A 26,233-nucleotide genomic window follows, 5' to 3' on the forward strand; every position below is an offset into this window, starting at 1 on the left:
TCTGCACTTGCAGTCCTGGGAGTGAAGTGGGCTCAACAGCAGAAGTAGGAGGTGGTGCAAACATCTGTGAACTTGTACCATTGCCTACTGACACCCCACCAGCCCCCAGAGCCTCTCTCTCCCTCAAACAGCTCCCCACTGCTGCCCAGTCCCTGGAGCAGTCCCTGAGGTTCTGTCCCATGGTAACAGATCCTTCCTCTGAGCCTGCTCTCCCAGCACGCCAGCCCTTCCCTGCTCCTCCAGCCTGACCTGCACCCCTGGATTAAATCGGCAGTTGCAGCACCTCTGTGAGAAAAAGGGCACTGGAGACCAGTAGAAAAATCTCTGCCATGAATCTGTCACAGCTTGAAAGATGAACTCGATACCTGGAATTACTAGTACTGAAAACCTGATTTATGGTTGCTTCTTCTGGGGGCAGAGCAAAATCTGGTAAAAACTCTGATTTTACTTCAGCGTTACTGTTTAACTTGTGGTGAAACTGTGCTCACTAGTGAGAGTTGTGTTGTTGGCGGGCCAGAAATGTGTGCCTTGTGATACTCTGAGTGACAGCAGACTCTCAGCATTTAAATTTAGTTTAGAGACCATGCCATAGACACATTAGTTGTTCTGTTCCAGTCTTGTGCAGCAGTGCTGTGTTAGATTGGCCAGCTATCAGTCCCATCACCTAAGAAATCTGGCTGTGCATTTATACTGTGTTTATCCATGTGTATGCAAAGCTCTGGAACCTGCTGCAGTGTTTCTCAGCTGCAGGAGTGCTTTCTTCAGTGTGTTCTGTAGGAGAGGGTAATTTGGGGCTTGTTTTAGAGTCTCAATTCAGCTCTGAAAGCAAAATAAAATGTCTCATTTGGAAAAGTCAATGCTGCACTTATTTCCTCCAAAAGGCCTCCATGTCCTTTGCACTCCAGTCCTGTGCACCGGAGATCACCAGTCTGTCAAGAATGATCTGGTGAGCTGTGTTCCCTTTTCCCTAGATGAGAGCATTCATTTCCCATCTCTCGGTGAATCTGGAGTTCCAGGAGGGAAGAGAGAAAGAAATCCTTGTGCTCTCACAAGTACTGACAAGCACTGCCTTGCACTCTCTTAGGTCTCCTGCTGAGTTCCAGCTTGATGATTACCATGAGCTGCTCAGGAATTTTGACTGGAGCACAATAATAGGCCTTGCATACAATTTTAGAGAGTGGGAGTTGTGATTTGGCAGCTGTTTAGTTTCTGACATATATGTAAATGTGTTCTGTATGACAATCAAAATCTGCCTTACTTCCCTTGCCACGGGCTCTTCACAGTGCTGCACGTGGCACCTGACAGGAAGGGGGAAGTCAAGTATACATCAGTAGGGATAAATGTGTATTTTTATTTATGTAATTGTTTTAAAGAAAATAAAATCAGAGTGAGAAAAATCTGCTTATGATAATAAAGGGGTAATATTGGTACTTAAAGAGCTTTTGAAAAAGCATGTCTGATCTGTTTGTTAAAAGAATATAAGTAGAAAAATGTGCATGAGCTGAGGTCAGTTCATTGACAGAGTGTTTTCTCCTGCCTGCCTGGCATTATTTCATCTTCACTGGTTCCTCTCGAGAGACTGGAATGAATTTTTCCATGATGAGGTGTATTCAGAGCTCTGATAAACTGGTGGCTGCCAAGCCACAGTGTAGCCTGTTTATGACTGGAGTGAGTGGTAATTGTCTGCTGCAAGAATCAAGGATGGTCCTTGCCCCAGTGTGTCCTTGTCAGAGCAGGTGTCAGGCACTGTCACTGTGTACACGAGTAGAAATTTGCTGTCACATGATGGCAGTGATGCAGCAACTTAGCCTAAAATAGTTGTTACATCTGCATAGGGACAGATGTTTGATTTATTGTCTCTTACACTGCTTATTATCAGGGTTTTGCTTCTCTGTTTGAGATGGTTTCATTCTTGTATGAATTCTCACTGCTGAATTTGTAGGGTGAGACTTGTTTCCTGTCAGGGCTGAGTGTGGTAGTGTAAGTAAAATGAGAACAGAAACAGGAGGCTGTCACTCACGTCCTGTAGTTTCAAAACTTTTGGGTGGACTGTTTTAAGGTAGCATTTCTGGTTCTAAACTGTATGATTTATTCATAAAAGACTTCCAGTAGCAATAGGAATCCCGTTAAGAAATGAACTTTGTGTTCATCTAACAGCATACATAAACTTATTTTAAATGCAGCTACTGCTGTGGTTTAAGGAAGCAAAACTTGTTTTAAATGTATTATTACTAATTTTTAAGTAAGAGCAGAAAAATAAGCCTCAGATAAAGCAGATGTTGGTAGTATACACAAAACAAGGAAAGTTTTTGTAGGAATGAGAATGCCTGGTTTTGAACTGGATAGTGACATTGATTTGAAGTTCTTAAAGAAAGATTGAATGACTGTCCTTCCAAATGACTTGTAAGAGAACCAAAAATAGGATTATTTGTTTATTGTTATAATTTCCTTTGGCAATATGAGCATGTGCCCAGGACAGTTAGAGATAATAACTAACTAAAGGGTCAGGCTTGAGAAGACTTGGCCAAAACCCAGCTTTTTCTACTGACTGTATTTTTTGGTGTTTTGTGTCTGGACCAATAACACTTCAAGTCATTCCACATATGAGTGAAAATCCTAAGAATCCTTCCAAGCTCTGAGAGGCATTGATTTGGGGGTTAAATATTGCCATATCATGAAAATAACAGATCTCAGTAATTTAATAATTTTGAAATGGCGCTAATCAGGGGTGTCACTGCTCCAGCAGTGCAATTCTCATGCAATGGTAAGCAATTTGAGGAAAGTATTTTCCATTGCTGCAGAAGGTGGAGCAAATGGATTGCATTTGGGGCTGGATGAAGTGAATCAATTTAGAGGGAATATATGTGGTTTAGCTGTTCCGTTTGGACCAGCGTTATTATTTCCGATTCCTGCAAGATAAATCCTCTTTTTTTAAAGCAAAAAGAAAAAAAACCCAACAAAAGTTAAGGTTGCAAGTTTCTGGAATTGTGTCTTGTCCAAAATTAAAAGTTAGAAATAGGATAGATGAAAATAGCAAATCCTGTTGTTGAAGTTTCAACGTGTGCTTAAACACATTCTTCCATGTATTGAATTAACTCTAATTATCTGTTTCTTGGTGCATCTGTCTTCAGACTGAGCTCCAAGGACTGAAGATCAACTTTCATGTAAACCTAATGCAGAAATGTATTTATTTTTAAAATTTTGAATTTATCCAAACTGTTCAAACAAGAACAGGTATTTACTTCTTTGTTTCACACTTAATATTTACTTGTCTTTTTGATTTTTATTGCCAGTTTGCTTGGAAAGTTAGGGAAAGGAAAACTTGTGAGGAGATCACAAGTGAGTCACTGTTTCTATCCGAAGATTAAATGCAGTTGACTTTGAAACTGGTGCCTTGATGCCAGGTTTGTGTGGTTTTGTTCATTTAGTTTTTTAATTTATTTTATTTGTGTGAAGCAAATACAATTTGTGTGAAACAGTTTAGCTGGGAATTGAGAGAATTTCTTACAGTGGAAGGCTATTTTAGTGGGAGTACAAAATGAATCAAGCTTGTTACTTGCAGCAATACCAAAGGATGTGAAGTTAGCACTAAGGAGGGGAAGAGGAATATTTTTTTGTCCCAGTGGCATCGTGCAGGGTTCCACTGCTCAGTGTTCTGAGACTAATTAATCAGTAAGGGTGTCTAATTAAAAAGATGACTGTTCACCAGCTGCCACAGCAGTCTGGTTAATGGACTGAAACATTAGAGTATTTTTGTAGGAAATATTTGTGTTCAGAATGCTGCATCTGTTTGTCCTGATTGAAAATGAGGAAGTTTAAGCCTCCATAGCAAGGAATAGTTGGGTTTTTTTTTTGCATTTTCATTTTGTCTCCATTCTAATGAGGAGTTGTCTCCCGTGACTTTTAAAGGAAATAGGTATAAAGGATGTCATAGCAGAATGGTAAGCAATTGTAAAAGGTCCTATTACATGAGGATCAATGATCATTGTAATAAAAATGTGATTTTTTTCAGTCGACTGAAGAGAGAAAAAGCTAATATCTGTTACTTTGCTTTTTGAACGAGGCACTTGGGCATTAGGCAAAACAATTCTGGAGGAACTGAACACTTTTTCTGAGTTACCTGTTTGTTTGAAATTCTGCATGTATAGGCAGTTTCTTAGGTTTTACTTTTCCCCACCTTGTCTCAAAGGATAAGGATAGGATGACTGTTACTCAACTCTTCTCTTAAACTGAGGTAATTAATTTTATGGCAAGTAGAGTCTTGATATTTTTATAATGTCATGTGGTTTGTAGAAACAAATCAGCTCATGCTGGTTGGAGTGATAGGAAGCTTCATTTTTGGTGTAAGCTGATCTGTTGGTGCTGACAGTTACAGTCACCTACTTCAAATTATTTTAGTGGTGCTGCAACAATGTGGGACAATAAAGTATATGTGAACTGAAAATACTTACTAGATATCAGTGAAAAATTATTGTCTCTGAAGAGTAGACGTTGATACAATTTTAATTCCTTAAATAGCTTCATTTAAATTCAGACTTCAGATAAAAGGTTTAGTTTATGATAAATGTACCAAGGTACCTAGTTCCACAGCAAATGTTAATATTTCTCTTACAAACTCAGGAATAAAATGTCCCTAAGGTGAATTTAATTTGCCGAGTTTTGATTCATTTAGCACTCATCTGGAGAAAGTATTTCAATTTTTTGTGCACAAAAGGGAAAATCTTGTGCTAGTCTTCATCTTCAAAGGAATTAATCAGTTTAATGACAAGTCCCTTCAGGAAATAAAGGAGGAGCACCAATTAGTAATTTTTATTTTTATGTAATCTAAATTTTAATGTTTATGCATGATACTTGAGGTGGAAAATATCAGCTGTAGTATTTTATTTTCAGGGCCTGCATAAAATGATAAAATATTCTGCTGCATTAAGAATTTTTCTGCAGTTTCTTTTCCATACATAACCACATATAAGAACACTAAAATAGCACTCACAATACAATCCCTGGCTCTTGAGGTGATGTATGACCTCTCTGCCCTAAAAGCCACATCAACTGACACATTTATTCTGAAGGGTGGAGTAGAAATGCGATTTGCATGTGCTCTCTTGGAGCCTGTTCTGTTTTGTCTGTGTGAATTTATGATCCATTATCTGCAAACCAGGGGAGCAGAGTTGCCCATCATTTCAAATAGTGATAAAACCAAGGGAGTATCAGTATTATGGCCTGGATAGGTTTAAATGATGGTTACTGGAGGAACTGATATTGCACCAGATAGTGTCATAAGCTCAGGATATATGAATATTGATGCAGATTACAAGTGGTTTTTAAGTAGGATGGAATTGGGATGTGTCATTGCCTCGCTGTTCCCTCACAGTGTGGTAAGAGCTGCTAGGACTTGGCACCTCAGTGCTGGCTTGAAAATCCCTGCTATTCCTTCCTGGATAAAGCATAAATAGATATCCCAGTTGAATTTGAACGTTGGTTTGTTAGTCAGTGTTGTTTTCCTGTAGCAGTAATGATGCTAATGCTGAAAGAGCAGCTGTAGTAGAGCCATTTTAAACCATGGTTTTCTACATCCCTGAGTAAAACTGGATTGTTTTAGAAGTTCCCTGCAGGATGTGTTGTCTTTATGGAATTCTGTGGGTATGATCTTCCCTGTTAGCACAGGGTGCTGCTTACCTGAAGGAAAAGGTAATGTCTGTGTCCACTGCCAGAGCTGGGGTTGCTGAGGGATAATTGTGTTTGAGGCAATCAGCTTGCTCTTGGTATTCCTCTTTCCTCTCCAATCCACTTCTTCCTAACCAGCCTCTGTTTTCAAATAAAGATTGCATAACTGCCATTCAGGAGGCTGCAGCACTCCAGAGCTGGAGCTTTAGAAATCTTAAATACCTTTATTGGAGAGAGCAAACCACCTTTTCCTGACTCTTAGTTGCTGATTTCAGTATGTTAATATTTGATGCTATAAAAATTAAAGAGTGCTCTAAATGCTTAGAGAGGAACACTAAGAATCCAAACATTTGGTGTTTAAAGTCTCTTAAAATGCCTTTGTTAACACCAGTACTGGTGGTCAACACTTCAATAAAGCTTGTTTTACCATAGCTGTGGACAGCAGTTCAGAACAATTGGAATAGTAACAAACCCAGCAGGGCTTGAGCTGCCTGTGTAGAATATTGAAGTGTACAGAAGTGATGAACACATCACTGAAATCCAGACTGGAATTTGATATAGGAGTGAATTCTGAACCTTTACATATGCCTTCTTCACGGTAAAACCCCAAATGACAGGGTTGTTTATGTGTTCTGTAGGATATTCTTCTAAGGGTCTGAGCTAGTATTAAGGTAGATTTTACAGTAATCACTTCAAAAGAGATTAGAAACCTGTAGATCTTCTTTACAGTCTGTATCCATTAAGGAGTTTTTCCCTTTGCAGTGATGAGTATGATCATACAAATTAAGAGCCATATCTCTTATCAGCAAGCAAATTTGCAGCTGCTGAGGTAAACTAACCAGAAGGAGATTGTTTGCAGTCTGCTATTGCATATACTCTTTCTAACAATCTTTTATGTAGGTTTTTGTGGACACAGACAAATATTTTGGCAGCTAGGAATTTTTTTTCTTGATGAGGGTTTTCATCAGTTGCTTTTTAAACTGACAACCAAATGCTGATGATATGGAGCGTCACATATTTTAATCATATCCTGGATATGACAAAGCTGTCTTCAGATGGGTGGTTTGTCTTCAAAGCACTTTCAAAATACAACCTTTTTTTTGACTCTGTAGTATATGATACAGCCTGCATTAAAACTAAATAGTCATTAATGGGGATTGCAGTTTCAGACAGTTTTCGTGCTTGCCAAAAGAGGTTTCTTTTACTGCATGTTCCATCTCTTTTTTTATACCCTTACCTAGCATTTGCAGGGCTAGTCATAGTAATTGTGGAGTTTTATTTAGAAAATATCCTTCCCCCCATTTCTCTCAGAGAGAGTCACTGTTCAGGTGTGGTGTCAGGGTGAGATGGGAGCACACATCGGGGAGGCAGCCTTAGGCAGGTTAATGTAACATGGCAGTCTAATGACACTTTTTGGTGCCTGTATGGCAGAGAAATTGGAGCTGCCTTTTGGAACCATGCCCCCTTTCTTTCAGGAGTTTGTAAATGGAATTCCAGAAAGTTGGGCTTTGTTGTCACTTGTCTAGGATTTCCTTTTCCTTTCTGTAAAGACTTTCCAATTCTTCTTTAATGGACATTTGAAAGTATATAAACACACATTAGGGATAAAATACACCCAAAAATGCTAGAGTGAGTATTCTTTGGTGATGTTTTTATATATGAATGTATGTGTGTTCAATGCAGAATGGTTGCCCCGATACAAGAAGGATACTGATGCTGAATGCCAGCAGTGGATTTACACAGCTGGCAGTCAAGGAGTAATATTTGCATGTCTGCTCATTTTTTTGAACTCAAAACCATATAATTCAGGCAGCCATGCACTTGATTACGTTTAGGCTATTACACAATGAGGAAGTTAATTTCATAGAAAGCTCAGAGCAGCAGTAGCTGGTTGTCTTTTCAGGACTGTCTGCAGTGTCTGGTTGATTCAGCAACAAGCCTTGGAAACAGGCAGCCAGGCTTCTTTATCCCAAGCAGAGACACACTTCTGAAACTTGGATTTAAAGTCTTGATATTCCCATGTCTAACATTTATCCTGACTCCTGAAAATGTATGTAAGGTGAATATTGTACATGGAGTTTCCTTTGCAGAAGCTGTTGACTTGGTCATAGATTAGGTAAGATATTTACCTACATAATTTACATTTCTAGAAATGTTAGCTTCACATGATGCTTGGGAGGGGATGAGTTAAATGTGTGTCAAGCCTCAAGGACTAATACTGGGGCTGGGGAACCAAAACTACAGAAATCCACTTGAATTTTCAGTGTTAGCCTTGTTGCACAACCTGCTTATTATTTGAATTTCCAGTGTGCATCTGATTTTTTGCTGCAATAAGGAATTAATCTGATTCTTCTCTGTTCAGTGCAAGCAAAGAGCCTGACTTTGAGGTGTACTTTTGGCCATGCTAGTTCTGCTCACTGGAATCTCTTGTGGATTGTGGTGAGAGACTTTTCATGTGGGTCAGAAAAGAGATATGAGTACTGCTAGTAGCAACCTTAATTTTCAGTGCAGTGAAGCCAAAATGAAAGGCACATGCTGTGTTAAAATACCAGCTTATACTGGGATCGTAGCACATGCTATGTACATGGTTTAAGTGCAAATATTTCCCGTACAAGTTACTGTTTCTAGTCATAATTTCCTGAAGTATCTGTTAAATACTTTGCTTATTATTAATTAAGGCTTGTCTCAGTATGGCTTTTGGAATATTTCACAGTGCAGACAGTACTGTTACTTTTAAATAGAAGTAGCAGTTTCTACTTCTGAGTAAATGATGGATAGGAATCTGAGAAATAATGGATAGCAGAAGAGTTCTGAGATTGAAAGTGCTTGTATAATTACGAACCCTGAAATGGTCATCAAGGACATATCAGAAATTTAAAGATATGATCATCTTGTAGTCATAGGCACCTGTATAATTCCATACATACAGAGACAGAACTCTGCTGCTTCAGACAAATCAGTTTTGGTACTTCATAACTTTCCAGTACTTAATTTAAAATCATTAAGTAACCTTTATCATGGAATTCTAGGATGGCTTGGATTGAAAGGGAATTTAAATCTCATCTGGAGTCCACTCCCTGCCATGGTAGGCAGGGACAGCTTCCACCAGCCCAGGGTGCTCCAAGCCCCATCCAGCCTGGTCTTGGATACTTCCAGGGATCAGCCACAGCTTCTGTGGGCAGCCTGATACATTTTATGGATCTAGACAAGGTCACTGCACATCAGATAAGTGGCAAAGTGTGTTTGTTTTTTCCTCCTGACTGTGAGAACTTGCAATGTGCAATTTTCTACTCACCTTGAGATTCTCCCTTGCATTCCTTAGAGTTCTACTCTAATTGTACTAATTGTGGTCTCTGAAGCAGAATCCCCCCTAAAAAACCCAACCTCTGTTTGTCTCTGAAGGTCTTGCTGTAAATTGAGTCAGAGATGATACATTTTAAGCCAGCAGAATGTTTGATTATTCTACTTTTGACTGCCTTTAAAATTCTAGTTGCCATAACAACTTTATTTCTTTATTTTTAGCACATCAGTTGCCATAACAATAAAATATAGCTTTTTCAATGTAATAATTTTCCCTTACTTTTTTTTGCTTTGTTTTATAAAGAACCTTCTCGGGGGGAAAGGAAATGTGCTAAAGCTCATCCCCTGTGAGCACTTGGGTTAGAACATTACCTGAAAAATAAGGCTTTTTTTAATCTAGTCTTATTCCATTTCTAAGGCATTTTTTCTGACTACTGAGTATTTTCATAACTTGGACAGAAAAATGAATGCAAATAATTTTCTTCAAATAATTTTTACTTGTGTAAAACCTTTCCTTTGTAAAAAAAGGTGTTTCTCATTCTTATTTCTTTTAGTTAGTGTTATTAGAAAACCTTAACTGTTAAGAGGGTAATTTCTTATATCTTCTCTTCAATATACAGAATGTCTATAAAGTCACAGAGTTAGAGTCTGTATTTTTGTTCAGCATGTGAATATTCTGTGTTTGGGGCAGTTTGATTTGATATATCTTTCAAATATGAACAAAGAGATTGACTTCCAGCTTCGAGCCATAATCTTGAGCAGAGGGGAGAGGTTTATGTGTGAATTTAATATTGGTGAAAGAAGTTGGCCTTGAATGTAATCTATAGATTTGACTTCTCCATTTCCTGATAGTGTCCTTTCCAAAAGGATTTGTAGATATCAATGTTGTCTTTATATTTAACCTCTTCGTAGTTCTGATGAAGTATATATTTGATTTCAGTTTTTTTAAGAGATGGGAGATAATATCAGGTTTGGTATTTCTTCTAGAATAAATGATTTCATAGCTCACTTAACATTTTACATGTGCCAATTTCTGGCTATAAATATAAATGTCCTCATTATCTAATAAGACAAAATTGGCTAGTTATTGGAAGTTGAATGTATTTAGATGTCATTAATCTTGAAAAATAGTTATCAGATGTATGATGACTTTATCAATTTTAATTAGCTAATTTTTAACTCAGGGCTGTGGGGGGGAAAGTCAGTAATTCTTGCTTTCAGTGGCATTTTCCTAACACGTCTCATTTCTGGATTCCATGTCTGTGAGTTACCCAGGAATGTACTTCCACTGCTATTGGCAAAATTTTCCCTGTAGATCATTCTCAGCAGGAAGCTATTCCTTGTCCTTTCTCATATATAGATATTGATGCAAGTGTGTTTAGATCCATGCTGGAGGAGAACACAAGTGATACCTCTTCAGCACTTCCAGCTGGGAGGAAGATTTGGTCTAAATGAAGCTGAGCTTAAAATCCATAAAAAGAAATTGTGCCACCCTTCAGGTTATAAATAGTTATCGTGCCATATCCTTCTCATGTTCCTCTTTACTATTTCTTCACAATGTGGCAGAATAGTAATCCTGAGTAACACTTAGTTTAAAATAGTCTTAAAAATCCACTATTTACTTGGACTATTTTTAGCTTTTTTGTTCTCAAGCAGTAGTGGAATTGGATTTTCTGGGATTTGAGGTTAGTACCACCTGCTCCCCAGTAGACCCTGCAATAAAACAAATAGTAGCTCTTTAGTTCTGAACTGTTTCTGCCCATACCAGCAGTTGGAGCTGTGACTTCATCCCCTGAATGATCCTGATTGTTCAGTGCTTTTCTGAGCCACCTCTCGTGTCCTTGAGGAAGAACTATTTTTAAAGAAATCTATTAAAGGAACAGTTTAGGGTAGAATGTGTCAATTCTGTAATCAACTAAAGCATAAATTGTTGGTGTGACCAGGCACATGTTTCCAGTCGGGGTTAGACTGGATGTTCTAGGAGGATGTTCTGTGATGGTTTAACCCAAGCCACAACCATGGAGAGGGGATTTGAATCTCTTCTTGCTGTCTGAATGAGTTTGTCACATAAGAGCTGGCAGTTCACTAAGAACTACTAGAAGACTTAAGTACTTAGAGTACTAAGAAGAGAGAATTAGACTGAGGTGGAACTATTCTGTGGTACATCCAGACTTCTGGTTTTGAAGGACAGTTGTATGTGGGTTCTCAGTAGTTGCTTTTGCATGGGCCCTACAAGTTGGCTGCCTAATTAAGGCTGCAGTAAATTATTCATCAGTTGAACTCATTAAATCAAAATTGCTTGCCTTTTAAAAGGTCATGCTGTAGTTTAAGAGAACTGTTTGGCTTGCAGTGTGTGAAAAATTGAAGCAGGCGATCACAATGTTTGGGATTTTTTTCTTTAAATAGTTTTAAAATTTCTTATTCTGGCTCTGCTGAAATGGAATTACTGCTAATACTGACTGAGCTTATGCTCCTGCCAGGCAAGCTGGAATCCTTTTCAACATATACTTTTTTGGTGCCCACTTGAAATATGCTTTTAGAATACCAATATCTATGGAATGTAAGTCCTGGCTTGACACAGACAAAAGTATTGGTAAAAGTAGAACTATGTCAAAATATGTCTCTAAAAGGTTTGAATGAATGCAATACTAAAATCTCTTATGTGTTATTTTGAAATATGGAAAATGATTCCCACAGGAAGGGAAAGGGCAGTGCTACTTGCACTGTGCCGACTATTCTCTGCATTTCAGCATTTCTTCATTTACAGTTCTCTTAATTGCTTTTATCCTGTGATTTAATATTTTAATTGTCCCTTGAAAGATGGGAACAGTGGAGGATAGTATGTTTTGCCAGCATGCTTTTCTTTTTTAACTGCTGCTAGTGTAAGAGCAGGTGGTTTAGTGTTAAGTGACACATGCATAAAACTATCAGAGGGCACATGTTTATTTTTTTGCTTTTCATACCATCCTGAGTTTATCTCGTGCTTCTTATCATATATGGTCAGTCAGTAAATAGCATCCTTCTGTTGATTACATGCTGTTTAAAGCAAATGCTCTTTAGCTCCTGAAAAATGTCAATTATCACCATTGAGTTGGCTGCACAGCATTTCCCTGAAGTAAATTCACTTCTTGATTGATAGTTTATTGCCCAGAGTTTTATTTCTATCGATTCAGGGCACAGGAGTTTGGTGGTATTTGTCATCTGGATTGAGCTTGTAAAGTGGATTCAGTTTGTTATAGGACCATCAATATCATCTTGAGGGAAGCCAGAATTCAGAAATTCAGAAAAATATTTGCTTTGTATGCATCTTTGAATGGCATCCCTACCCATGGTGGGGAGGGTTGGAACAAAATGATCATTAAAGTCCCTTCCAACCCAAACCATTCTGTGATGCTGTGAAATATAATCTGTGAGATCACAGTCAGTAATGTGTAAAAGGCGATTTTAGCAATTTACTCCAAAAACTTGCATAATATCTACTAAATACATGAATAATATTAGGAGTAATTTGAAAGTTTCAAACTTTAGAAGCATTTAAAGTAATTGTTGCTTAACAGCATGAAAACAATGCCCAATAAACTTGCAAAGGTGAATGTCCATCTCTCTCTACTGATCAACATAAAAAAAATTATTTGCCCATTTATTCTTGTTCTGCATCACAGCATCCTAATTACCTAACACTTGTGTGATACTGGCTAATATTTACATCATTACAAACAGTGCTGGAAAAGGACTGAGCTGTGAGTGCAGCAGACGATCAGGCTGAGCCTGAGCCTGCTGGAGTAGCAGTAGTAAAAGGCAAAGGGAGCATTAGCTCCCTTCACATCTGTTTTTTTAGAAGGCTCCTATCTCCTTGCATTCTCCTGAACTGCCCCCACCCTTGACTCCAAATTATACCAGCCTCTTCCTTCTGCCCCACCTTACAAAACCTACTCTGCTGCTGCCACCAAATCCAGTTTTGCCCTAATGCAGAAAAGGCCTGTGCTGGCTTTTTCCCTGTACCCAAGAGGTAAGAGCTCCACAAGAGCATCTGCATTTCAGAGCTGCAGCTGTGTACCTGGTGTCTCTTGATCTTTATTGCAGCACCAGGTACATGAGCCATAGCACTGTAAAATGATTTATGGCATTCTTTAGGCTCATAGGGTAGGAGGGAGAAGGAAAGGAACAGGTCTCTGATAGCAAAACTGAAAAATGAGTCCAGCAGGTAGAGAAATGGTTTAAAAGTTTCTACAATATAATGCTTCCTTCAGTATATTCTGAAGGAATATATATATTTATATATGTATATATAGAATATATATATTCCTTCAGAATATATATATTCTATATGTAGAATATATATATATATATATATATTCTACTATATACTGTTTTCTTCAGAGCTAATGCTTGTGGGTTTTTGCCACTGGCTCAAATGTGTTTAGTCTTGACAAGGATGAGGGCAAACCACAGTAAGAAAAATTATGAGCCAATGGTGAGACTCACAGAAAGAGTGGTCAGACAGTGGAACAGGGGCCCAGACAGGCTGTGAAAACTCCATCCTTGGAGATGTTCATAGCTCAGCTGAATGAAGAGCCCAGCACAACATGGCTTAAATTTGGTGTTGGCTCTGACGTAGAATTTTGGCCCCCCCTTTGGAGCAAGACATGGGGTCAGATGGTGTCCACAAGGTACAAGGGGTTTGAGAAGCCTAAGCTTGTTTTGAGAGAAAAAGAATGGGTTTATTTATATATATATATATATTTATAAATATATGTATTATATCTCATCATATGCCTGCACTGAGGTCACAATCCCCGTGCGTTCTGTGGAAGCGCGAGCTCTCCGGCAGGTTTTAAATAGACAGCTGTAGTGGGTGGATCTGGGAAGAGGCTTTATATTCCAAATAACAAATAGAACAGATTTCTGCCTTAAATACACCACTAATATGACTTCATAGAGCAACTTCAAACACCAATATGATGTAGAAAACCCTATCTATGCACTCATACGCGTGCAATTTTTAAGGCAACAAATTATTTTTCCATTGTTCTTTGCTGCTTTTAAGCTGCACTACAAATGCAAGCTTTGTAGAATAGAGTTATTCTGGAAGCATTAAAAACAAAACCAGGGTGTCCATAAGATACATGTAAAAGTAAATGCCAGAGGTAGTTAAGATTAAAAATAAAGCAAACTGAAACACCTTTATTCTTTAGGCTTAGGAGAAAGTATATTAAAAATACTGTAAAATAACAAAAGAAAAAGGAGTTGGGCAGAAAAAATAGAAGTTGATGAGCTGGTATGTATATCAACACTGTCATTCAGGTCTGCATCTAAATGAATAACTACTGTGTCCCTCATCCCACACTCAGCTGGACCTCCTTGCTCTCATCAGTGCCTTTCACAAAGATTTTACAGAAATTATTGCTGCCCATTTAATCCAGCTGACCATCCAATAATTTAACAAGGGAAGACTTCAAACTAGAAATGAGTGGTGTGATTGGGATGCTGCTTTGTGCACTGCAGGGATTGCTTCTATCAGTCTTGTTTCCTTACAACAAAGGATTTAGCAAACAAATATTGCTATTCCTTTTCAAACAGAATAACTAATAGATTGTTTTCTTGCTTGGAGCGTCTAAATCTCTTTCCATATGGACTTTTTCGGTCTGAGAAGCTTTATCTGGTTTCCTTTCAGGGTCACACATCACCACTGCTTTCACAGCCTTGCTTTGCATATACAAAGCTCATGCTCCTGCCACATCCCCTCTGTTTTCAGCAGGATCAGATGGTGTAAGCCTTCTGGTTTGTATGGTGATTTGTATTCTTTCTAGCTGATGTGATTTATAAAGAAGGTGAGGAATTGCTCCTTCTGTTGGGCTCAGAGTGCTCAGTCCACCAGCTGGATGTAACCAGCTGTGGGAACATGTGCACCATGTAGGTTGCTGCCTTGATGATAGTCAAAGTTCTACTGGAAAAATTGCCTTTCTCTCTTCCTTTTCTTAAAACACAAATTAGAAAAAATCCTGAAGCAGGTTTTGTTTAAAACTGTGCCAGAGGCCCAAATGTGCCCCTAATCTCAAAATAAAAAAACTTCCCATAGAGTTTTTAACATGTTGTCTCTGATATAACAACCTGGTATTGCTACATTTTGTAAAATTCCCTCTGTAACAGCATAGTGTCATCAGGACTAGCTGATTTCTGATTACTTTTCACTTGCCTTGAGATATACATAAAACAGTACGACTTAGTGCCATTAGCATGGTGCAGTTTACAGCAGGTGGCTGAGGTGATAAAGCCACTGGCAGCTTGCAGCATGACTGATTTTTTGGTAGTGAAGGAAGACTGCTCATATTGCCAAAGAAGTCAAACTTCCCTGCTTTTGAACCCCTTTGTCCCTTCAGTTTCTTCCCTTTGTCCCTTCAGTTTCTTCTAAAGAAACTTCCCTGAAGTTTCTTTAGAAGACGCATTTTTACCTGCGTCTAGAACCAGCCAGCAGAGGTTGCCATTGATTTTCCTGTTATCTGCTCAGCAGAGCTTGGACTTCTCCTAGCAGACCTGAAATGTACGGCTGCCAGGAGTGCTTGTTCTCAGAGTGAGCACTCTGGGCACAAACAGCAGGCACCAGCTGGGGCTGCTCTGAGACCAAGGTGACTTACTTGATGGTTACTGTGACATTTGGAAACTTCAGTAGTTACCAGTCCTTAAATCTGTGTGGAGCAGGATGTACTGAGCACGAAGTGCCTGTGATCTGCTTTGTCAGGCTGTACCTTTGCTTATTTCGTGCCCCTGTGTACCTTTGGGGCTCCCTAATGTGCATTTTAAGGTGTTTTGGCTGTTCACATCCCTGGTGCCAACCACGATCTTCTCCAAGGAGAAGTGGGAGAAGTGCTGGTCACTGCCATGCCTGTGCACGCTGTTTGTTCTCCTCCTCCTCCCCCACAGGAGGAGTGGGAAGAGGAGGAATAAAAATTGCTTCCTATTGTTCTGCTCTGGTATGGATAACTGGGGCTTAAAGCTGTGCTCAGGGTCTAAATTTAGTCATTAAATTTGTTGTTCCAGCCGTTTACCATTCTGAGGTATCGGAGATGGTTTAATTTTTTCTTAAATGCTCTGATAGAAGACTTTGGAACGATCACATGCCCTTGCTGCAAACCACTCTTACACTGCTGCAGTTTGTGCTGCTTCACATTGCTACAGACTTGTCACTCAGACTTGGACACTTGCTCCAGGCAATACTCGAAATACAAGATGTTAACTCAGGAGCAGCTTATTAAAATTTTGCCTTTGGTTTGCCGTGGAGCTAGAAGGACTTAAATCACTGTAGTTTCTAATGACTTGGTTGGTTAAAGCCTCCAAGACAAGTCTTCTGCTGGTCAGTAGCTCAAAATGCTGTTCTGCAGTTGGTGTTTTGATATTTAAATTTGCTGTTTCAGTGTTTAAGGATGCATGGAGTGTCTGTAAGATAACTTTGATGCTTGTACTTCTGTGACTGGATTTATTTTTAGGAAGCACAAAGTAACCAAAACTTAGTCAGGGAATAGCTGTATCTGTTTGCAGGAGTAGAGAGCTGAGTTAATTGGTTCAGTTTGGAAAATAATGTGTTACAAGTATTTGTATTTAAACTGGTGTTGATGCTATTAGGGTACTGGTACTACTGGTACCAGTATCAAAAATAGTACAGGTGAGTTTTGTAACATATATGTGTTAAGTTTGGAAGTAATTAATTTGGGGATGTAGTTACAAAGTGGGCTGTCATTTTGTCTTTTGAGGAAGACTAGAGCGCCCAATTAATAACACGGGATTGTTCAGGCAAACAGTTTCGGTGGGGCGATGACGGTAGTTCATTAAGTTATGTCTGGATTGTGCACGCACATCTCTCTAGGAGGGATGTTCTGGCTTCTTCCAGAGGCACCCGGAGCACAGCGGCTCGGGGGCCGCGGGTACCCGGCTCGGTGGGGCCGGCTCCCGGTGCCGCTCCCGGTGCCGCTCCCGGTGCCGCTCCCGGTGCCGCTCCCGGTCAGGTGCAGGCAATCATCGCACGGGGGGAGCAGGGAGGCAGCGGCAGCCGCTCCAGCCGCACCGCGGTAACAGGACTGACTCCCTGACAAGTATTGGACATAGCGGCTGGTGAGGATGCGTGTAGGTGAGAAAGCTTCTCTCTTGCTTTAGCAGGGAATTGGAGAAACGAGTGATTGTATACGTGCTTTGGTGCTTATAGACAAAGGGAGCAAATAGGCGGAAATATTCGGGGATGTTCTAAAATCTGAAAGGACTTTCTGTACAGCGTGGCGGTGCACGACAGGAAATTAACTCCAAAAAAGAATGCTTTCTCTCAAAGTGCTGCGACAGAATTGAACATTTGGCTTTTCTAGTATCTGAAATTCCTCCTGAAGACACGGCAAGGACTATCAGAATCATCAGAGAGATCCTGGTACTTTTAAAGAGACTTAAAGCAAATGCCAGCTGAATGACCTTGGAGATGATTTTATGTGGATTCATTAATTTTCAATGCTGGTCTTCTAGTCTCAGGAACTCTAGGATTAATGATGTTTTTAACGTTTTAGGGGCCTTTCAAAAAACAAGATTGTATACATTTAATTACCTGCCTAATGATTCCTGAACTAATCAAGCATTTACTTAAAACTGAATAGAGAAGATGCTTTTAATGTTTTCTCTCTCCATAGCTGTGAATAAAATGAACAAGGTAATGTCCTGCAAATAGAAGAACAATTTTTAAGCAACTGTTTATTATGCAGATCATCTAATAAATATAGAAACCTTAAACCCCTGAGAAGATGAAGCTGAGCAACAGAATAATGGAGTAGTAAACAATGGCAGCTTTTCTAGTCAAATCAGCATTTCATTAGCTTCCCAGCAGAATGCAGATGGAAGTTTTTGAGCTCGTTGTTTGGGGTTTTGTGAAATGATTCAGTTACTGCTACAGAGGTGAGCAATATCATGGATATACCTATGAACTCCTGGGTGCTGATCCACTGTAGTAGATTTGCAGAGTTTCTAAAGATGATTTTTTTTAATTGCCATTGCTGAAATTAAATTCAAGAGGATTTATTTTGTCTGTGGGGACACTGAATTATGATTCTGGCATTCCTAATTGTAATGGACTATAACTGTTTAAAGGAACTGTAAATATTGACATGAGTTTCCAAAATCTATTTCTAAATTATTTTGATTTTTAAATGAATAGACATGATCTTCCTAATTGTATGTGAGATGTATGTTTTCTTTATTGGGAGCCAGAGGACAAATCCCCTTCATCCCCCACCTGTCTCCCCCTAAATAAAATTCATTATTCATACCCAAATAGTGGTGAGTCTATTGGAATTAACCTTGACAAAGATGCTTTCCTTACCTTTCCAATGAGTAGCATGGATAAGATGGAGTACCATCTTCTGAAACAAACAAGAAAAGACAGCATTAGAGGATGAACTTTTTCCTTTAATCTCCTATCAGTCTGTGATTTAAACTAAGACATAAAGATTATCTCCAGTAACTGCTGGTCCAGGAAACCTGAGCTGTACTGAGGTTCCTTCTTCCCTTCCTCTCCCTCTCCCCAGTATATTCCAAAGTAAACTACTTTCTCAGGAAAATAAGTCAGATATTTCCCTCCCCTCCTTCCCTGGGAAATGAATGTGTCTCTTTTGTCAGTTTTTATTTCTGTTTGTTTTAGAAGTGCCTTGTGTTTGCTAAAGATGGGTCAAGAGCACTGGAGGAGCTGATCAGTGGCCTTTCTCTTTCTGGCTTTTGTTTTTCTTTTCTTTCTTTCTCTCTTTCTTTCTTTCGTTCTTTCCTTTTAAAGCCAAGGTGTGCCAGAGGTGATGCACTGATGCTGAGGAGGCATCAACAGCTATGGGACTCTAATCCTCTCCCATGTAAGCACTGGCAGTGTCTGCAAGGAGAGACCGTGAGACGCTGAAGCAGAGTTTAGCTGCTGTTCAGCAGGTCACCTGCTCTCTAAGGCTCAGATTGCACTGTTCCCTAAGCACAAAACATGAACCAGTCCCGATGGATTGAATGGAGGACTCTGAATATGAGCAGTAGTGTTATGAACATATCTGAGCACCTCTCCTGCCCTCTTGGATTTGGTCACTACAGTGCAGTTGACATCTGTATCCTTGAGACAGTCGTTATTGTCTTGCTAACATTTTTAATTATTGCGGGTAACTTAACTGTGATATTTGTTTTCCACTGTGCTCCACTCCTGCATCATTACACCACCAGCTATTTTATTCAGACCATGGCCTATGCTGATCTTTTTGTTGGAGTCAGCTGCTTGGTTCCTACTTTGTCACTGCTCCACTACTCAACAGGTGTCCACGAGTCCTTGACTTGTCAAGTTTTTGGATACATCATCTCTGTGCTCAAAAGCGTATCTATGGCATGTCTTGCTTGCATCAGTGTGGATCGCTATCTCGCTATAACAAAGCCTCTCTCCTATAATCAACTGGTCACACCTTGTCGCTTGAGAATCTGCATCAGTCTCATCTGGATATACTCTTGCCTGATCTTCTTGCCTTCTTTTTTTGGTTGGGGAAAACCTGGTTACCATGGAGATATTTTTGAATGGTGTGCTACCTCCTGGCTAACTAATGCCTACTTTACTGGCTTTATCGTGTGCTTACTATACGCTCCTGCTGCCTTTGTCATATGTTTCACCTATTTCCACATCTTTAAAATTTGCCGGCAGCACACCAAAGAGATCAGTGACCGCAGAGCTCGATTTCCTAACCACGAAGGGGACGCTGCTGGGGAGGCTGGGCACAGCCCCGACCGCCGCTATGCCATGGTTTTGTTCCGGATAACCAGCGTGTTCTACGTGCTCTGGCTCCCTTATATCATATACTTTCTGCTGGAGAGCTCCAGGGTGTTGGAAAACCCAGCACTCTCCTTCCTAACTACGTGGCTTGCTATAAGCAATAGTTTCTGCAACTGTGTGATATATAGCCTCTCCAACAGCGTTTTCAGGCTGGGACTACGGAGACTGTCAGAGACAATATGTTCATCTTGTGTGTGTTTAAAAGACAGGGATGTACGGGACCCTAAGCCAAGGAAACGGGCTAATTCGTGCTCCATTTAAAGAAAACTGGTGCATGTAATCAAATGCTGAGTTTTGGTAGTGTTTGTGGTATCTGGAAACTTGCCAGAGGGAAATGTTTACTTGAACAGCTTGCCGTGGTGTTAGAGTGAATTTAAAAGGGATCCTGGAAAAGGCAAAGGCAGCTGTAAGAAGGGTCACTGAACTCCTGTAAAATAGTCAGGAGAACAATTCAACAGAGATGATGAAGAAAGTCAAAAATAAAAATCTTCTAAAGGGCATGAAGTAACTAGCACATCAGAGGAGGTTCCTCGTAAAACAAATTAGTTACTATCTTATATTTTCCCCTGATAGACAAGTTGTCTTTGTGTCAGAGTATACTGTAGCCTTCAGAATTTTAATGCATTTAAGAGGAAGCAATCAACACCACAGTATGCAGCTATCCGTAAATTATATACTTGAGGACTCTAGTAGATGCTGCAGGTAATAATCAGCTCTATCTTTGCTCACATATTGTACAATTTTCAGTTGTACAAAAAATCTGCAGTGCATAAACCCTACCCTGAGCATGATGCTTTGGGATAAACTGGCACCTTGTGGTACAACTTAGACAGAAGCTCTCCCTCTCATTTCCCCTTTTTTTCCCATGCTGTGCATCCCTCTGTTCCATTGTGTGCAGGTGGGTGAGTTTGAGGGCACCTATGAGGTTACCTGAGTTCCAAACCATTCTTTCTCAGGAAGCAATGGCCCTCCCTGGCTGGCTGCAGCTGCCCATGTCCGGTGATTTCTCCAGTCGTTCACTCTCTTGACCCACTTCAATCAGCACACGGTGTCCATGTAGTGTCCTTTAGGGTGTACTGAAGTTTTTCCTTACTGGTTCCACAGGTGCTCCTAATGCAGATATGATAATGGCACACAGCAGTGTGCAGCATTGCTTAGAAAATTAAAAATAACTGACACTTTACTTTGGGAAATCTAAAGAGCTTACTGTTGTAGCTGTCAGTCTGTTGTGTGAACCTCATTTCACATACCGTATTTTTTTTTTTAAGAGAAAACGTAAATTGTGGTCTGTGCCTAATGTTTTCATAGCACATGGAGTAGTCAATGCTACAGGATCAAAAAATTTACACTTGCTTTAAGAGAAATACTTCTGTGCAGCTCTTTGTTAGATGAGTGTTCTCAGAGGAGGTAATCAAGACAGTTTGGTGTTAAATACAGGCTGAGAGCTTTGGTATGTCCTTTTGTACTGAACTGACTTTCAGGTCCACTGATGAAATCTTTTTCATTTTGCAAGGGCACACCTAAGGTTTGTGTAATAAATTGCCAGGGGTTCAGATGCATGCCAGTCAATACAATATTTAAATTATAACTTTGAACCAAATGTAATTTTCTTAGATGGTTATTGGCTTTTAAAAAAGGCCCAATGATTGATTATTGGTGCCTTTTAACACTGCACTATTATTCCTTCTTTCACCAAAATGCGTATGTAAAGATTGTGCCTATTACTTTTTGTAATGAAAGCTGACCACGTGTGCACACTTGTGGTTTGACTCTAGAGCTCCCTTAATACTGTACTATTTGTTCTGTTGAGGTGGTTCTGAACCCCTATACATTTTTTTTTTAAACCTGTAAGAAAGTTGAAACAATGGAATAAAGTAGTATTATGTCAATCAAACTCAGCCTTGGCGTTAGTTCCCTGATGTTACGCTCTGTTCTCTGGGAAGGTCCTTTTGGGTTAGGACTTGAGTGAACAATTTCAAATTCAAATTTCAAAGCTGCTTACTTAATGTCTAAAATGGTTGTATTCTGGTTTCTGGCATTGTACATCTTCAAAGTAGATTCAAACATGACTTGAAACATTCCTCGAGCTGAGCTGTTGCTGACACCCAGCTCTCACAGATATTAGGGAAAAATGAGTAGTGTCCTCTGCATGGATCTCATAATGCTCCATGTCTACAGGAATGTATTTGCTGCCTTCTTTCGACAAGGTCATGTTTATTTCAGGAGGCTCTTTTGGCTCACTACTGCTCTGTACGGTTGTGTAACCCCAACTCTTCCTACAAACATGACTTGGATTCATTTAGTTTTGTCATTTTTTTTGTAGTTTTTTTTTTTTTCCCAAGCAAGGCTTGGACAAGGAGCAATGAAATATCTTATTTCTCACAATTCTCAGGGCTGGTTTCTTACCAGTAAAGTCATTTTATATCTGTGGTCCAGAGCTGGCCACTCAGAGCTTCTGATTTTCACTGGTGTTTCTGGGGACAAGTTTCTGTGGGACGTCCTAGAATCCTAGAAAAGTTCTGGCAGGTGCTTAAAGTCAAACTGACATTGACTGAACCCAGGCTGTGGGCAGCAGATGTGTTGTGACTGTGGTGCTGTAACTCCAGATGTGTCAAACACCTGAGCAAACTCATGTGGCTCAGTTGTGCCTTAGTTGAACCCTGTTTGTGTGACCTCAGCAAGTGCAATTGATGTGCAGCTACTTCAAGGTTTATTGCCTGAAAATGGTGGGTCAGGGGTAGGGCTTGGCCTCAGGGGCTGCACCTCAAAGTTTGTTCACCCTGAGAGGCACAGTCAGCAATGTGTTCCTCTTTGCCATCATGTTTAGTGTGTGGATTTGTCGGGTGGAACTAGAGATTGCCTTTTTCCTCAGGCTGTTCTTGGAGGGAGAGTATATGAAAGAAATCCAATACCCTGGAACCAGCTTGTAAGTTCCAAGGTTCTTCACCCTCTTTTTAAGGGTTTTTTGGTTTGTTGAACACTGGCTTCATGTTGTTGGTGCAGGAACACTAATTTGCTTTCCTGGACTTTGAATTTCAGCTGCTGTAAAGTCACATTTCACCCTATTCTTTATAAGTCTCCTGGAATCTATCAAATGAAACATCCTCAGCAGATTTAAATATTGCTTTTCTTCTTTCTGTTTCCCAGGTGACAGGATTTGACCTGGTCAGTCACGTGAATCTTTACATTTAGTATGTGTGTTTCATTTTATGGAAGTGTTTTCTAAACTAATGATTTAAAATTTTTATTTGAGGGAGGTTTTGTTACTGTTTACTAATGCTGTCTGAGGATTCCAGCTGGTGCCAAATTCTCTTCCAGAGTTAGAAGGCTGGGCATTTTAATGGATTAAAAAAGTCACAGAAATTCCAGTCACCCAATCTGTCACTTTTGATTTTCGTTCTGTCATTATATAGAGCTGCATCTTCTTGTAGGAAAACCTGATTAAACAATGGTGCTTTTAAAGTTGGCTCTCACTTGCACGTGCCTGGTAAATAGGAAACCAGACACTGACTATAGAAGCTGATGTGAAAAAAATCATTGTTGATAATACAGGTAATAAAAAGGAAACATGTAAAATACTAAAAAAAAAAATGAAGCTATGTTCCTGGTAGATAAACAAAACAAATATAAATATATATACAAAGAGGTCCTTTAGGCAGTTAGATTGTTGTGCTGTTACATTTCTCTGGAATACTTATGTTTGCAGCATACCAGGGGCAATGTCAAGGTCGATTACCTTACCATTTTTGGAACCTCATGTCTGCAGCCTAAGGAAAAGTCCAGAAAACTGTGTAATGGCAGCAAAAGATTACCAGAGAAGTATTTTTTTCTTCACTAAATTCTATGTGCTCCCTTATTTTCTGGCTAAGTAAATTTCTTTTTAAAATACTATTTTTTACAGCAAATGGAACGGTAGGGATGAAAACCACATTGCTATCTTTTAAGGTTTACCTGTTGTCTTTCCCTGTTTCTGCTTAAGAATCCATTTTGTAATCATACCTGGTAAAGCATGAAGTACTATGCAAGTTTTATTTTTGTGCAATCTTTGTGCTTTCCTTGTTGAAAAGTTGAGAAAAGTTGCTTTATTGAGCTGCCTTTCACAGGTAGTTTAGTAAGACCTTTTAAAAATAATGGTTTTATTGGGTTTGTGATTAATTGCCATTCGTTAGTGTTTGACAGTGAAATATTCTTGAGTACAGTTAGTTTTTACACTCAGCAAAAGCAGTAAAATGTCCTTTTATGGGTAAATTAACTTAGCAGTCAATATTAGAAATCGAGATTTAATGATGACTTATTTCAACAGCTATTTCATTTCAACGTGGAGCTGTTTTATCTTTCCATATTACAGTTGTAGCTAAGCACATAAATATACATATTCTTGCTTTTTGAAAGCTGGTGTTGGGATGCTGGGGGTCTGTATCTCTGAGCCGAAGCCCTGCTGTTCCCGGGGTGGGAATATCCCTTTAGCAGTTTTCCACTCGGCTGCAGCACCATGGGCAGCACCAGTCCTGGAGCTGAGTGTGCCAGGAAGCAGTGCCAGGTGTTGCTGTGGGGGAGGAATGTCACTGAAGGTGGCAGTGGCCTCCCCAGCTGATTTGTAGATCTTTCACTTTTATTGTCCCTGTCACCAAAAGGAGAAGTTTAAGGCTTTGACTTCATGCCGGCCCCCTGTTCCCTCTGGCTCTTTTTCTTATGGATAGAATGGTGCATCTTTCTGCTGAAGAACTGAATTTGATTGATTTTGTTGGGTTTTTTCCCCAGAAAATTTTCATGTATGTCATTTGAGTGGCCAAACCAAACACTGCTTTGTTACTAGGTGCCAGTTAAATAGCAGACCTTTCCAGAAATGGCAGCATCACTGAGGTAGTGTTTTCCTGTCATTTGCAGCATTGCCTGGAGCATTGCTTAAAGGAAGCACTTTCCAAAGATTACATGTTTTTTGCTAAACCAAATATAGAGTTCAAGTAAACCTGATTTTCCTCCCCATATTTTACACAGACATATACAATTTTTTTTCTAAGTATGTGCTGAATTTATACATAGATCTCAGCATTTTTAACCAAAGCCTATGCCATTATTGTTGATGGCATGAAAGCAATGTAGAAGGGTATTTAAGAGGAGCTTCCTACACGTTTTTTTCTAGTAATTCTGTAAATAAATTATTCCTTTCCCCCTCTGATATTAGGACAATCCCCTGAGCTCCATGAGCTGTAAGTGCTAAAGGAGTGGGATGTGAATGGAGAAGAAGCTGTTAATGGCTCCATGCCCCAGCACAGCCCTGGGAAAATACTGAAAACCCCTCATTTTTACATCCATAATTTCTTTAAGCTACTCCTTTGTGCAAGTACTGTGAAAGGCAGGATGAATACAAGGAAACCTTAGTGCTTTCAGCTGCACTGATGGGTGGCTAGGAAAAGTAATTTCAGGCAGTAAAATCTTTGGGACTTCATCCCACTCTTCCACTGCTTGCTGCCAGCCTAAGCCCTCTGGAGCAGACAGTGACAGCAGGGCTGCAGGGTTCCATTTTAACCACTGTGTGACTCCGTCTGGACAAGAAAAAGGTGACTGGGAGCAAAATGAAACTTTTCTAAGCGCAGTGATTGCCAGGGAAAAGAGTTTCTTTTTTCCTGTGCCATCCCTGCCTCAAAGCTCACAATCTAAAATTGACAGCTGGCATTGTTAGAAAAAGAGACAAACACCAAGCTTTTGAGAAGGGGAAGCTCAGAAGTGACAGTGTCGTCATCTGAGGGCACTTCTGCGACTTGACAGCATTGTTCTTTGTTTCTTTTAAATGGAATGTCTTTTTTTTCTTCTTCTATATATTATTTCACTAAGCACAAATTCTTCTCATCATGGAAAAAGTCCATTTAATGAGATATTTAAATGAGGAACAGGGTAGTGGTTTGGGCAAGTATAACAGAGGGTCCCAAGTTACTTGTGAAAACATGTTCTGCTTCAAATTTCATACACTTTAGGCAGGAACATCTTCAAATACCTGTCTCAGGTGAGGGTGTCCAGTCCTTGTATCATCTCTCCAGTGTTGTTTATGCTTGTGCAGGTTCTTGTGGAGCAACTAAATTTAGTATTGTAGATGGACAAATGATGTTTTCTGTGCTAGAATGGATTTGTTCTGCTTTGGGAAGGACACTGGCTGGACGTCCTCATAGCTGAGTTGTTTGGGGTCATTGGCAGCTCTGCACAAACCCAGTTTTGGGTACTGGTGTGTGGGGCTGAACTTATGCATGTTCCTGTCATTCTCTACAGATGGGGTGAGAGACAGCTGGAGGCAATAATGCCTTAAACTGCCTCAGCAAGACTTTTTCAGAGCTGTGGTTATCAGGGTTCTTAATGGTAAGGAAATTCATTGTAATGTAAAAAAGAGAGATCTGTATGCTGTGAGTAATGAGCTGTTATTAGGTCAAGATCAGAGTAATCTGGTTTTCATCTGTGCCCTCA

The 26,233-nt window shown here is 39.7% G+C and overlaps 2 protein-coding genes across 3 annotated transcripts in view; both read left to right on the forward strand.

The window, feature by feature from the left end:
- Positions 1–26,233, forward strand: part of RABGAP1L (RAB GTPase activating protein 1 like) — a 219,036-nt gene that overhangs the window by 55,051 nt on the left and 137,752 nt on the right. The window lies entirely within an intron of this gene.
- Positions 18,953–20,038, forward strand: GPR52 (G protein-coupled receptor 52). Its single transcript, XM_041420099.1, has one exon. The coding sequence runs from the start codon at positions 18,953–18,955 to the stop codon at positions 20,036–20,038; it is 1,086 nt and encodes a 361-aa protein (XP_041276033.1).

Source organism: Onychostruthus taczanowskii, unplaced genomic scaffold (genome assembly GCF_017590055.1).
Source record: "Onychostruthus taczanowskii isolate IOZ18803 unplaced genomic scaffold, ASM1759005v1 scaffold63, whole genome shotgun sequence".
NCBI lineage: Eukaryota > Metazoa > Chordata > Aves > Passeriformes > Passeridae > Onychostruthus > Onychostruthus taczanowskii.